Source organism: Heptranchias perlo, chromosome 7 (genome assembly GCF_035084215.1).
Source record: "Heptranchias perlo isolate sHepPer1 chromosome 7, sHepPer1.hap1, whole genome shotgun sequence".
NCBI classification, from domain to species: domain Eukaryota; kingdom Metazoa; phylum Chordata; class Chondrichthyes; order Hexanchiformes; family Hexanchidae; genus Heptranchias; species Heptranchias perlo.
This window is the reverse complement of record NC_090331.1, coordinates 22,419,069-22,432,864: the sequence shown is the minus strand read 5'-3', so window position 1 is coordinate 22,432,864 and position 13,796 is coordinate 22,419,069. Positions and strand designations below refer to the sequence as shown.

At 41.9% G+C, this 13,796-nt stretch overlaps 1 protein-coding gene across 11 annotated transcripts in view; it reads left to right on the top strand.

The window, feature by feature from the left end:
* mbd6 (methyl-CpG binding domain protein 6) overlaps positions 1-13,796 on the top strand; it is a 195,997-nt gene that overhangs the window by 102,350 nt on the left and 79,851 nt on the right. For all 11 annotated transcript variants that reach the window (XR_010963387.1, XR_010963390.1, XR_010963386.1 and 8 more), the window contains exons 3-4: positions 4,126-4,228; positions 12,873-13,053. Coding sequence is in view for 5 of the 11 variants with exons in the window: in XM_067987181.1 (XP_067843282.1) it covers positions 4,126-4,228; positions 12,873-13,053 (284 nt within the window). In the remaining 6 variants the exon portion in view is untranslated. The remainder of the gene's footprint in view (positions 1-4,125; positions 4,229-12,872; positions 13,054-13,796) is intronic.

The following is a 13,796-nucleotide window of genomic DNA, read 5'->3' as shown; positions in this document are numbered from 1 at the left end:
GGACAAAGCAGTGATGTGGGCATTTGACTATGCCTAGCATGAAATGGCGAATTAGATGTCTCTATTAACCATGGCACCAGCCTGTCTTCACGCTGCCCTCTTCACCAGACAAGCAAGACTATTTGGTTGAGAATTCATCTATTCCTAGCATCAATACAGCACCATATCAGTGTCCAGAGTGGTGGTGTGCTCCCGACAGAGTGGCTGGAAGCAGGTAGCAGTGTTCCACAGGATTCTGTTCTGAGATTGCTTCTGTTTACTGTACATCAATGATTTGGATATAGTGCTAAAAGAAGCGGTGTCAAAGTTTGCTGATGATACTAAAATATAAGGCATAGTAAATAATTCTGAGGACCACATGAAGCTGCAAGGGAATATTGATAAGATGGTGGAATGGGCAAAAAAAGATTGGAATTCAATGTCATCAAATATGAGGTAGTACATTTTGGTAAAATTATACTTTTAGGGAAAGCTGGGTGATGTGGATGAGCGGTGGGATTTAGGGATTCAGGTTCACAAGCCTGTAAAAGCAGCATCATAAGTGCGTACGGCCATTTTTTATAAAGCTAACTGAATACTGTATTTTATGGCAATAGTTAGAGAATATAAAAGTTGAGATGTAATGGTGAATGTATATAAAGGCTTACGTCCATAGTTGGAGTACTATGTGCAGATTTGGACACCACACTGTAGGAAGGATATTGAGACAATAGAGAGAGTACAGCACAGATTCACTCGGATGCTGCCTGGTATGAGGAAGTACAAATACGAAGGAAGACTTTGAAAAATGGGGGATGTTTTTGTAAGAACAGAGATGATTAGTGGGTGATTTGGTAGAGATGCTTAAAATTATAAAGGGATGCGACAGAGTAGCTCGAAACATACTGTTTCCAGTGATTTGAGGAATGAGGAGTCTTGAACCAGGGACATGGATATAAGATTAAATCGAAGAAATTTAGTACAAGGAACAGGAGAAACCTTTTTATATGGGGGTCGTGAGGCTGTGGAATGCGCTACCGAAGTTAGTGATTAAAGTAGAGACCATGCCAACATTTAACGACAAGCTAGATAGTTGTTTGAAGGAAAGTGACAGACACATGTGATTAAAATGACTGCTCATGTGGATGATGAACACCAGCATGGACTGGTTGGGCCAAATGGCCTATTTCTGTGTTGTATTTTCTATGTAATCTATACGTGGTCACTTGATACCCACTTCCCATGCACCTTTTGATTATCTCTTCATCCAACGTTGGACATCTCCTGTTTTTCTTTTTCTCTATCTTTTCTTCCATTCTACCCATTGCCCTGCTGCCCTTCCGTTGTAAAATTGCCATTTTAATTCTATTTAACAATGACTATAGTGTCATAACCCTTAAATTACTTAATATGCTCTATTAACCACAGCATCTTGCATTTATATAGTGCCTTTAATGTAAAGACCACGTGCTACAGTGCATCACAACTAAACGTAAGGTAAACTGATGCCGCGTCAGATAGTGGGGTTCGGAGAGGTGACCAAAAGCTTGATCGTGGGTGGGGTAACCAAAAGCTTAGTTGTAGAGATGGGTTTTGAAATTTTATAGGTGGAGCAAGAGATGGATAAACATTTAGAGAGAGAGAGAGCAAGATCGAGGCTGCTGAAGGATGTGTCACCAATGGTGGGGCAAAGGGAGGGGGATGGACAGAAGGAATATAGGGCATGAGATGATTACAGAGATAGGGTGAGGCAAGGCCTTGAAGGGATGTACAGATGATGACAGTGATTTTCAATATTACGCGCTGGGGACTGGAAGCCAATAGCAGTTGGCAAGGAGTTTTTTTCCTTTTTCCACCCCTTCATCATCAGCTCCACTTATCCTTTGCCTCTTCCTCATCTACATGCTGCCCCTCAGCAACATTATCTGCAGATATGTGGTCCGCTTCCACATGTATGCTGATTAAATCTCGCAGCTCCACCTCTCCCACCACCTTGACCTCTCCCACCACCTCTCTCGACCTCTCCACTGCATCAATGCTGTCAGACTACTTGCCTGACATCCAGAACTGGATGAACTATAACTTCTTAGAGCCAAACATTGCGAAGACGAAAACCATTGTCTCTGGCCCTCGTCACCAGCTGCACCTCCTCCCTGGCCAATGTCTCAGGCTGGACGAGATTGTTTGCAACTTCGGGGTCCTCTTTGACCACAAACTCAGCTTCTGATTGCATATCCACTCCATCACGAAGACCTCTTCTTTTCACTTCAATTCTCTTGCCCTTACCTCAACTCATCTGCCGCTGAAGTCGTCATACCTACGTTTCTCACCTCCAGACTCGATTGCTGCAATACTGTGCTGGCTGGCCTCCCATCCTCCACCCTCCATAAACTTCAGCTCATCTAAACCTCTGTTGCCCATCTGCTATCGTTTGCCAAGTCCCACTTGCCTGTTTTACCTGTCCTTGCTGTCCTATGTTGGCTCCTGGTTTCCCAGTACCTCAAATTTAAAATTCTCATCTATTTAAATCCCTTTACGGCCTCATCCCTCCCTATCTCTGTAACCTCCTCCAGCGCTACTACCCCAACCCCCAAGCTCTCAGTTTCTCTGACGCTGGCCTCTTGTCTGTCCCCTTTCCCTTTGCGACCATTGGTGGCTGTGGCTTCAACCACCTAGACCCCACTCTCAGAAATTCCCTACCTAAATCCTTCTGCCTCTCCACTTCCCTCTCTTCCTTTAAGATCCCTAAAAAGCTCATCTTTGACCAAGCTTTTGGTTAATCCTCTTACACACTCTTTTGGTTCAACCATTTTGTACCATACACCCATGTGTAGCAGCTAGAGGCATTTTTCTGCATTAAAGGCGCTATGTAAATCCAAGTTGTAGCAGTAGTAATCATGGGTTTTGCTTCACAAATAATCACAATGATTACATGCTCTGAAAGCAGGTAAAACAGTGGGTGTCATGAGGTCACACCAGCAGCAGCAACAGACATTGATTGATCCAATGTACATGCAACAATTTGGTTTGTATTAAGGCCAAAACCAAACCCATTTTTGGTGTTTAGCATGATTGCGACTGGAGTGCAATTAAAGTTGTACAGCCAAGAAACTGAACGTACAACTACTATCATCTGGAATTTTGAAAAGAAAGATTGAACTTGGCAAATGGGAAGAGTTCATCTAGACAATGCGGAGGGATTATTTTACACTGGCGCCAATTCAACTAGCTTTGTCTGGGGGGAGAGTGAAGGGGAATGAGATTCATATTACTAAACTTGACAAATTAATGAACTTTTGTCTTTTTCTTATATAATTCTATATATTATGCATTTCTGTTTCAAGTGATTTGTGCTGTTTAACCATCACATTTGAAGTTTTAGTCATTTGCCTTTATCATCTTCAGGCTTGGTGTCTCAATTTTGTAGCCAGTTGTATCCTTCTCAAACTCGAACTGATATAAAACTGAATGATGCACGTCTGGTCCCATACTAAATCCCACTTGCCTACCTCCCCATCTGAACTCCACTATTTCCCCATTTCTAATGCATTGATTTGTATACAAATTGTCCTTGCTTAAAATCCCTCCACCACTTCATTCCACCTAGCCTTTGCAACCTTCTCTTGCTTTATGTCCACACTCTCAACCTCCAGTCTTCTAACTCTGATCTACAGCATGTTAATCCTCCTCTCCCACTCCTCCAGTCATTACCCCACATTCTGGAATTCTGTCTCCAGACCTCTTTACCTCTGTAGATCTCTTGCCACCTTCAAAAACCACCTCAAAACCTACTTTGGCCACTTCCACTAACTTGTCCATACTCTGCTCTGGTCCGATCCCCATTTTGTAAAGCATCTTGGAACGCGTTACGTTAAAAGTTGCTACGTAAGTACAAGTATAAGTTGTTGTGCATGACAAAGTATTATAGTTTGTTCAGTTGAAGCATCTACCTTATTTACTGATTTTTGTTTTAGAAAGATTAAATCTGGTATTTCAAATACAGCTCTGTTCAGATGTGACATTAGTTCACACGCGCACACAGAATTTAGTGCTACCATTTAAATTATTAAACCGTTGAACTGACTCATCATAAAACTCTAAATAATAACTTTATAAATATATCTTTGTTTTTCCTTTTATCTTTAGTCCAAGTGGCTCAGTGTTGGCCTGCATCGAGCAAGTTAAAACATATCTACTTACCGATGGAACTTGCAAGTGTGGCTTGGAGTGTCCTCTTATTCTTTCAAAGGTAATAGGAAATTGGAAATATTACTCTTCTTTGGTAGCTAATCAGCTGCATTTATAATATGGTAAATATACCAGGAAAGCAGGAACATATAATTGTTTGTAAGCATTGCATATATTTTGTACCAAAACGGTATGTCCAAATAGACTGCAGAGCCTCCTCTACAGCCTGTCTGCGTAGTTCCGATAATTGGTCAGATCAGGCAGTGTATTTGCATGTAGTCTCCTTAGTTACTGGATATGGTAGATCCAGCTATTTTATAATAAAAGAACATTGTTGTTCCAACATTCTTATCCAAAATGCATCTTTCATATTGACAGATTTATAAGGAAGTTATAAAAAAAAATCTCAGCTGGATCATCAGTTACAGCACGAAGCCAAGATGAGAAGGGAGGGGATAATTGGAAAGAGCGGCCCTAACTCTCATTGCCGCAGCACTTAGCTGCTGAACCTTGAACAGCTTTGATTATGCCTCTGAAGGTCGGTTAGACCATCCAACTCTCCCAGAGAGAGAGAAGTGCAAAAATAATAAGCTTTGCTTTTTGTGAACAAGCTGTTTACATTTATTCATGCAGAAAATGCTGTGTTCACATTATTATGATTAATCCATAATAATTTTCACTGCATGTTGAGAATTCTTTATTCAATTTGCACGTAGAAATAGGAATTTTAGTCTACCTATGACGGTGGGGAAAAATCAGGGACACCATCCATTTAAGATATTCATAACCTTCCATCCTTTATAAGGCCTCATTATGAACCGAAGTCTTACTTTCCCATTGTTGACAGCAGTTGATTGCTGTCTATGTATAAAGAAAATATTTGTTTTTGCCCTATTTTAGTACTTTGCTACACTATGGTGTTTTACAATGTACATTTCTCGAGTCCTGTAAAAGCTTTTCAAAGGGTAATCTAGTTTATTGAATTTTTAATAAAGTTCCAGTTTCAAAAATGACTCATCATCTCAGTCAGTAGACACTTTATTTTCTAAGCCTCAAGCTCCAATTGGCAAATCTTGGGTCTTAGGTCAGTGTCAGTGTCAGTTTCCAGTTTCAAGATTTGCTTCAAATGTCATAGAACTTTCCTAATGACTGATATCATCAACACTTGTTTCCTACTTGGCATGACTTTCAAAAGTATAGAACCTGTCCCAAACCTTGCAAAAGGGCTTGTTATGATCATCTGATTCATTGGAAGGCTGTACTGTTCACCAGAATGTCCAAGCTTGATTCTTCAAAATGCAAAAAGTCCCCAAATTTCTGATTCTTCCAAGAAGCATAGCTCCAGGTCCAGGAAGAAGTTGGATTTGGGTAGAGAGCATACTCCCAAGAAAGACGCAGTAGCTAAGTAACATCACGTTGGGATTAAAGCAAAGGCATTGAGCTCCTCCATAGCTCACAACCTCCAGCAAAGTCACAAACCTGCTTGATTTCACAGTTCTTTTTGAGGACATCCATGACTAGAACTGGAAGTATTCAACCTGTGGTCCTCTAAATTTAGGTTCTAGAGCTGCCTTCCTTAAGAAAAGGAGCAAGTTGGAGCAACCCTGCTGGCGTTCAAAAACTACACCAAGTATAGTGCACAGTTGGCTCTTGCCTTCAAAGTCAAGCAGTTTTCCCTTGGATTGGAGGAAATTTTAGTCCTGGATTCCCCTTGACTAAGAGAGGATGATTTGCAAACAGCCAGAAAATAAAATATGCTGTTAGGTCAATGCTGACTTCAATATTGGTGGAAGGTCCAAAGGATGGGACTACAACCTACAGTTTTTAAGTTGGGTCTTGTTGATACCAGATGAGAAGTTGACAGGGAGGATAATATCTCCAATTTATTGGGATTCATCAAAATATAGTGATTTTTCGCAAAAAAGTCAACATATGCAGACCAGATAGCCTTTGCCCAACATGGTATGGAAACGATTACTTTCACTGGGTGTAGAAAAATTGAGTCATTACCACAAACATTTCAGGTGATGCATCTTGGGGAATGTCCAGTGAGCATGCATCTGAAAAGTGCATACTTTCATAAAAGGATTTAAGAGCCCGACATACGATTCCTTAGGTTCAACATGACCGAGTTCAGCTACAGATGAAGTCCTTGAATTTCCTGCGTGGACGCATCCCGGAACTTAGTCTGAAATATGCTCCCATTCCCCCGTCCATTCTCTCGATCTCAAATTATGTTCCAATCATTGCCAATCTAATTAGAATACGCACAAATGTGAAAATCAGCATAAACCATTGGGGCCTAAGGAAAATGCCGAACTCACACCATGTATTCCTTTTAATTATAAAAATTGAAGTTTCATCTCATTAATGAACCATCATTCATGCACACGTGTTTAACAACCTGCAATTGGGGAAGCTTTTCAATTTTTAACGTGACTTATGCCATAAAAATGCATTAAAAGAAACAGAAAATACAGTGTAGATCTCAGAATTTTTTTAAAAATAAAAATTGCAATAAAACACCAGAATAATGACTCTTTCCTGCTCTGCCTGAAAATCTGGTCATAATTTTAAGAGTCCTGAGCAAGTGCAATTGCAGGAAACTCATATATGAGGCTCTGTAACTTGGGGTGTGGCCAAATTTATGGGCGGAGATGTGTTTGGACAGAGAGATCGATAAACAGCAGGGAGATCGATAGATGGCCATAAAGCTGCAAGGTGGTGATGTAGCTGCGCGCGTAACTCACTTAGGCCCAAAATTCCGCGATCTGTTAAGCCACGTAATTGGTTTGCACTCAGGATACGCATATATCTGGATGTAAATATGGAGGAAATTCAAGGTGAAAAGCTTTGGCCTCATATCACCATGAAGTACCTTTCTGTAGTAGCAGAATTCTCAGAATGAGGTTCCTGCACATCTGCCCTTATATCGATGATCAAAGCAGAAGCAACCCCTCAACAGATATTGGGCATTTTAAGCAGCCACTACGGGATGTATATTTACCTGAGCCTGATTCTGATCTCTAGTGTTGAACACTCTAGAGTTTTCTGGCTTAAACAATCCAAGCTCAAAGCGAGATTCAGGCTCAACTTTACATGCTACTCCAAGAGCAAATAGTGGAAACCCATATATTTATAGTGCTAGCACAAGGCTCTTCATAAGACCACCGTAACTAAAACTTGTTCACACTATAGTCATTAATACACACTCCATAATCAGAAGACGAATCTCACCAGGAGGTGGGGATTGTCTTATATGATGGTCCAGACCAGTCCATACTGTGCAAATTGGGCTTCAGTCCCTGCCTCCGTTTCATGCTGGTGACCAATATCTCCTTTACAGAGTGACATGCATTCCTTGATGAAAGCCCATGGATCAAGCTGAAAAAACAGCTCAAATTCAGAGAAGTCTGGTTAGCCATGTGGCCTTTTTTTTTTAATTGAGATGCCACAATGAAGGGCCAGGGTACATAGTGCAGAACACCATCAAGGTTGACAAGTAAAAAAAAAAAAATGAGGTAAGTGAGGAAGCAGTGATAATGTAATACCAAATTTGGTTTCAAAGGCTGAGTATGATAGGGAGGATTGAGGAAGATAAGGAGTTTCCACAGTTTTGATTATCTTGGAAAGAAAGTCAAAGTAAGGTGTGTGCAGTGAGTCTCAATTTCGACACATTGGGCACATAGGTAGTAGGAAGGAGACGAAAGTTTGGAGCAGTGCTGACCAAAACAACATTGATATAATAGGGAACAATGAGAAAGATTGTTATAGAGAGAACGAGAGTTTGGAGGGTGAAAGTGATAGACCGAGTGCCCATCAGATGATGAGACTTTTCTTTTATCCAGTCCAGCAATGAGAGGGGTTCTAGAAGAGCCTCCCCAGTTGGCAGATCTAGAAGAGCCTCCCTGGTTACATAAGCAGTATTCAACTTGTGGACATGCATAAGCGTTATGAGGATATACAATACAGTGGCCGTGTGGTTCATAAATGAAGGACTCAAATAACTCAGTCCTGCCCTCTCTGCTTCCAATCCATTAAATTTGACACTCTCATCAGGAACTGGGGTTCAAACAATGCAGCAAGTGTGCTCATCAATGAATAGTTACAAGATTATGCATAGTTGTCCTGCACAATGCAGTCCATTTCCTTGTAAACAAGTGAATTTACCCAGTGATGAACCTGATGTCAACCTACAAGAGATTGTTGAGGATCTGTGGCTGGAATCAAGACATCTGAGCTAACACTCAGTTTGTTGACTCCTTTTTCTTTCCTAGGTCTCCTTCCTTTTCCTTTTAACTGTGGAAACCATCGTGATTCTGATAACACCCTAATGGCTTGGGGAAACTTGGCTTTTGTAATATTGTAGTCCAAGCATTGCTCAACTCCACCAAATTCATATAGACTATCTACAAAAATAGAGGACCAATTAAAGCACAGTGATCCACAAAGTCAGTTAACACTATGGCCCTTGAGAGGACCAGTTGAAGAACTGGAGTTTTTAATCTTCCGTTTGAAATATTGTTGATAATTAGATGAACCTCAGCTTTAAAGGATTATAATGTACAATGGAATATTTTGTCATATCTTGGTTCAATGCTAACGCTCTCATCCGAGTCAGAAGGTTGTGGGTTCAGGCCCGAATCCAGTGACTTGAGCTCATAATTTAGGCTGATACTCCAGTGCACTACTGAAGGAGTGCGGCACTGCTGGAGGTGAAATATTAAACCGAAGCCCCGTCTGTGCACTCAGATGAACGTAAAATATCCTATGGCACTATTCAAGAAAGAGGTGGGGAGTTCTGGTTTTCCTGACAATTTTTAATCCCTCAACGAGCATCAATTTTCAAAAAAAATTTTAAATTACGTGGTCATTCATCTCGTTTCTGTGGAGTTCTTGCTGAGTGAAAATTGGCTGCCGTGTTTCCCTACATTACAACAGTGACTACACTTCAAAAGTAATTCATTGGCTGTGATGTGCTTTGGGACATCCTGATGACGTGAAAGGTGCTATATCAATATAAGCTTTTTCTTTTTCTATCTGGAAATATTACCATTTGAGATACTAGTGGTGTTCATCGTTGGATCAAAATCCTGGAATTCTCTACCTAACACCACTGGGAGCACCATCATTTTAAGAACTACAATGTTTCAAGAAAGCAACCCACCACCATCTTTTTAGAGCAACAAGGGATACAACAAATGCAGCTTTTCTGGTGTCATCCATATCCTGAGACAATTATATAAAAAAAAATACCTTACAGAGCAGCAACCACCAGGAAAGCTAGAGTTCAATTTACTCATGCTATGGATGCTTCACGAGCCAATTCCTCTTGAAATTATCTGTGAGAAAGTACTTGAAATATGCTTTCACCAAACATCATTGCTTCTATCTAAGAGCTCAGAATAACTAGCACTTTGATGCAGCTGTACTACAAGTGGGCATGAACATTTACATTTGAGTCCCACCACCAACTGCTTTGGTATAATCCTAATTGTACGTGGAAGTACGTGGACAAATCCAATCCGGCCAGTTACCGCCCCATCAGTCTACACTCAATCATCAGCAAAGTGATGGAAGGTGTCATCAACAGCACTATCAAGCAGCATTTACTCACCAATGCTAAGCTTGGGTTCCGCCAGGACCACTCTGCTCCAGACCTCATTACAGCCTTGGTCCAAACATGGACAAAAGAGCTGAATTCCAGAGGTGAGGTGAGAGTGACTGCCCTTGACATCAAGGCAGCATTTGACCGAGTGTGGCACCAAGGAGCCCTAGTAAAATTGAAGTCAATGGGAATCAGGGGGAAAACTCTCCAGTGGCTGGAGTCATACCTGGCACAAAGGAAGATGGTAGTGGTTGTTGGAGGCCAATCATCTCAGCCCCAGGACATTGCTGCAGGAGTTCCTCAGGGCAGTGTCATTGGCACAACCATCTTCAGCTGCTTCATCAATGACCTTCCCTCCATTATAAGGTCAGAAATGGGGCTGTCCGCTGATTGCACATCGTTCAGTTCCATTCGCAACCCCTCAGATAATGAAGAAGTCCGTGCCCGCATGCAGCAAGACCTGGACAACATCCAGGCTTGGGCTGATAAGTGGCAAGTAACTTTCACGCCAGACAAGTGCCAGGCAATGACCATCTCCAACAAGAGAGAGTCTAACCATCTCCCCTTGACATTCAAGGGCATTACCATCGCCGAATCTCCCACCATCAACATCCTGGGGTCACCATTGACCAGAAACTTAACTGGACCAGCCGCATAAATACTGTGGCTACAAGAGCAGGTCAGAGGCTGGGTATTCTGTGACAAGTGACTCACTTCCTGACTCCCCAAAGCCTTTCCACCATCTACAAGGCACAAGTCAGGAGTGTGATGGAATACTCTCCACTTGCCTGGATGAGTGCAGCTCCAACAACACTCAAGAAGCTTGACACCATACAGGACAAAGCAGCCTGCTTGATTGGCACCCCATCCATCACCCGAAACATTCACTTCCTTCACCACCGGCGCACCATGGCTGCAATTTGTACCATCTACAGGATGCACTGCAGCAACTCGTCAAGGCTTCTTCGACAGCACCTCCCAAACCCATGACCTCTATCACCTGTGCAGTTTTGGTCTCCTTACCTAGGAAAGGATATACTTGCCATAGAGGGAGTGCAGCAAAGGTTCACCAGACTGATTCCAGGGATGGCAGGACTGTCTTATGAGGAGAGATTCGGTCGACCCGGCCTGTATTCACTCGAGTTTAGAAGAAGGAGGGGGATTCTCATTGAAACGTATAAAATTCTGACAGGGCGAGACAGACTGGATGCAGGGAGGATGTTTCCCCTGGCTGGGGGATCCAGTACGAGGGGTCATAGTCTCAGGATACAGGGTAGGACATTTAGGACTGAGATGAGGAGAAATTTCTTTATTCAGAGGGTGGTGAACCTGTGGAATTGTCTACCACAGAAGGCTGTGGAGGCCAAGTCACTGAATATATTTAAGAAGGAGCTAGATAGATTTCTAGACACAAAAGGCATCAAGGGGTATGGGGAGAGAGCGGGAATATGGTATTGAGATACAGAATCAGCCTTGATCATATTGAATGGCCCACTCCTACACCTATTTTCTATGTTTCTGGAAGGACAGCAGACACATGGGAACACCACCACCTGCACATTCCCCTCCAAGTCACACATCACCCTGACTTGGAAATATATTGCCGTTCCTTCATCGTCGCTGGGTCAAAATCCTGGAACTCCCTACCCAACAGCACTGTGGGAGTACTTTCACCACACTGTTGACCAGAGGTCACCGGTTACGGTTATTGGCTTAGTACAAAGAGGAGAAGTTCAATTCTCTCTTAACTCTCAATTCACTTTATTCACGTCGTTAGATCATATACATATAGCTTATACGTCTGGTTAGATATAGACATGCAGTTTGCACCAGGTTATACAGTTTTATACCCAAACTAGGATCTAAACGCACACCCACTAGGTTTCTCTGACACTTCGAGTGGTCACAGAATATGAAGGATAATACCCGAAAAGGAGAGCTGACGCTGGCCAGGCGTTGCGTTCTCTCTCTCTCTCTCTCGACGTCCCTGACGTAGGTTCTTCCACTTCCGCGATGGTTAGTCTCCGGAGTCTTCGTTCTGGCTCCACGCCCCAGATTCTTCATTCTTATTCCGAATCTTATCTCTTCAAACTGTGCTGTCTCTCTCTCCCATTGGTTTAGGCTTGCTGCTAGTCTGTGTCTTCTCCTCATTGGCTCTGTCCCAAGGACTTAGGTGGCATTACCTCATTACTCCTTTTCTAAATAAGGACTTGTGTCTTATCACATCTCCTTTGTCTTTCACAAAACTAAGCTAATTCAAACCGGTTCCAGCCAGCTCAGGCCAGCGACTGAACTCGGGTTACTTCAGTTCAAAAGTTGCTTTTGCCTGTGTGTCAGCACTTCGGAATCTCAGGTTACTTCAGTTCAAAAGTTGCTTTTGCCTGTGTGTCAGCAGTTCGGAATAAACTCAGTAGTTTCTGCAGCCCCTGGCCAACCACAGCGGTTCAAGAAGTCGGCTCACCACCACCTTCTCGAGGGCAATTAGGGATGGGCAATAAATGCGGCGACACCCACATCCCATGAACGAATAAAAAAAAAAGTTGAACAGTTAAGGAAGAATATTAGATTACATAGTATAGAAGTGGTCTTCGCTCTTCAAAGAAAGCTTAACCACCACATACAAAGCTACCATGCAAGTGAACTCTTGATTTTTCCTTGACCTGGCCCCCTTTAGAGCAATTGTTATCAATTGGCTTTGTGGGTAACTGTGCCAGATCTGTGTCCATCTGTTTTTACAGATTGTCTGCATAAATCCACTTGTATTGATTAATGCTCAGGCTAGAAGGTACAAGAACCAGATTTGCCTTAGCCAATAGGAAGTTATCAGCTTGCAGCTGTTAGGTTAAAATTTTTGTATGTTGCATCACTCATGTTGCTTGCAGCCTCTGGCATTTCGTTCGATGAAAAAAAGCTAGGGGTGTCATTTCGCACGAGAGCGCATATGCAGTGGAATGGGGAAAGATTGTCTGAATGGTTGTGTAAGGTTATAAATGGCTTGAAGTGACAGTGTTCCAAAGTGATTTTTTTTCCTTTTGAAGGCAACAGCAAATCTGGAACACTGATTGTAGTAACAACAGAAGTGTTGTCCTGTTTTTAGGTGTTCAATTTTGATCCTGGAGCAACTGTCAAACAAAGAACAGCAGAGGATGTCAAAGCTGATGAAGATTTGACAAAACTTTGCATCCATAAACGGAAAATCATTGCAGTAGCTACACTACATAAAAGTATTGAGACACCACATCCTTCCCTGCTTCTAACCAGCCCAGGGGGTGGAACAAGTAAGTTTCCAAAAACTGAAATATTATCCAGCTTGTTTTAGGAGTGAGTGGATTGTGATTTACATTATCCAAAAGCTACATAGTCCCATATTTTTACTTTCTCGCTGTTTATTTTTAATATTACTCTGTGGCTTTCGCGACATTTTAGTTTACCTTCTACTAACAATAATCCAGTATTCTTCTCCTGACTTCCATGAAACGCAATGGGCACAATAAAATCTACATTGCTGTCAACATTCTTTATTTTTAAACTCCCAAAAGATGATATATTAATAGCTGATACTAAAGGTAAAACTTAGAATGAAAATTTAAATTGCTGTTGGCTTAGAAAAGTGAGTGCTGCAGTTACACATTTTCATTGATTGGAATCGAAGAAAGCTCTATTTATATTGGTTTCAATCAAAGTATGCTTAAGTCTGAGAAGTTGCTTGCTGTAGCAATAAGAATATTGACTCCATAGTCCAGAATCTGCATGTTTGAATCCTGGGGTTGCCTGATTATGAACATTTTGAAATTGTTTGCTAATTTTCATCTGTTCTTGGCCACTAGGAGGAACAAGTGACAGCAAAATGTCTCTTTTTATTTGTTCTTGGGATATGGACGACGCTGGCAAACCAGTATTTATTGCCCATCTCCAGTTCCCCTGAGGGCATTAAGAATCCTGTTGCTTCTTAATGCCCTCAGGGCAACTGAAGATGGGCAATAAATGTAGTGAGTGACTATATTAAAATAAGGGGCAAAGA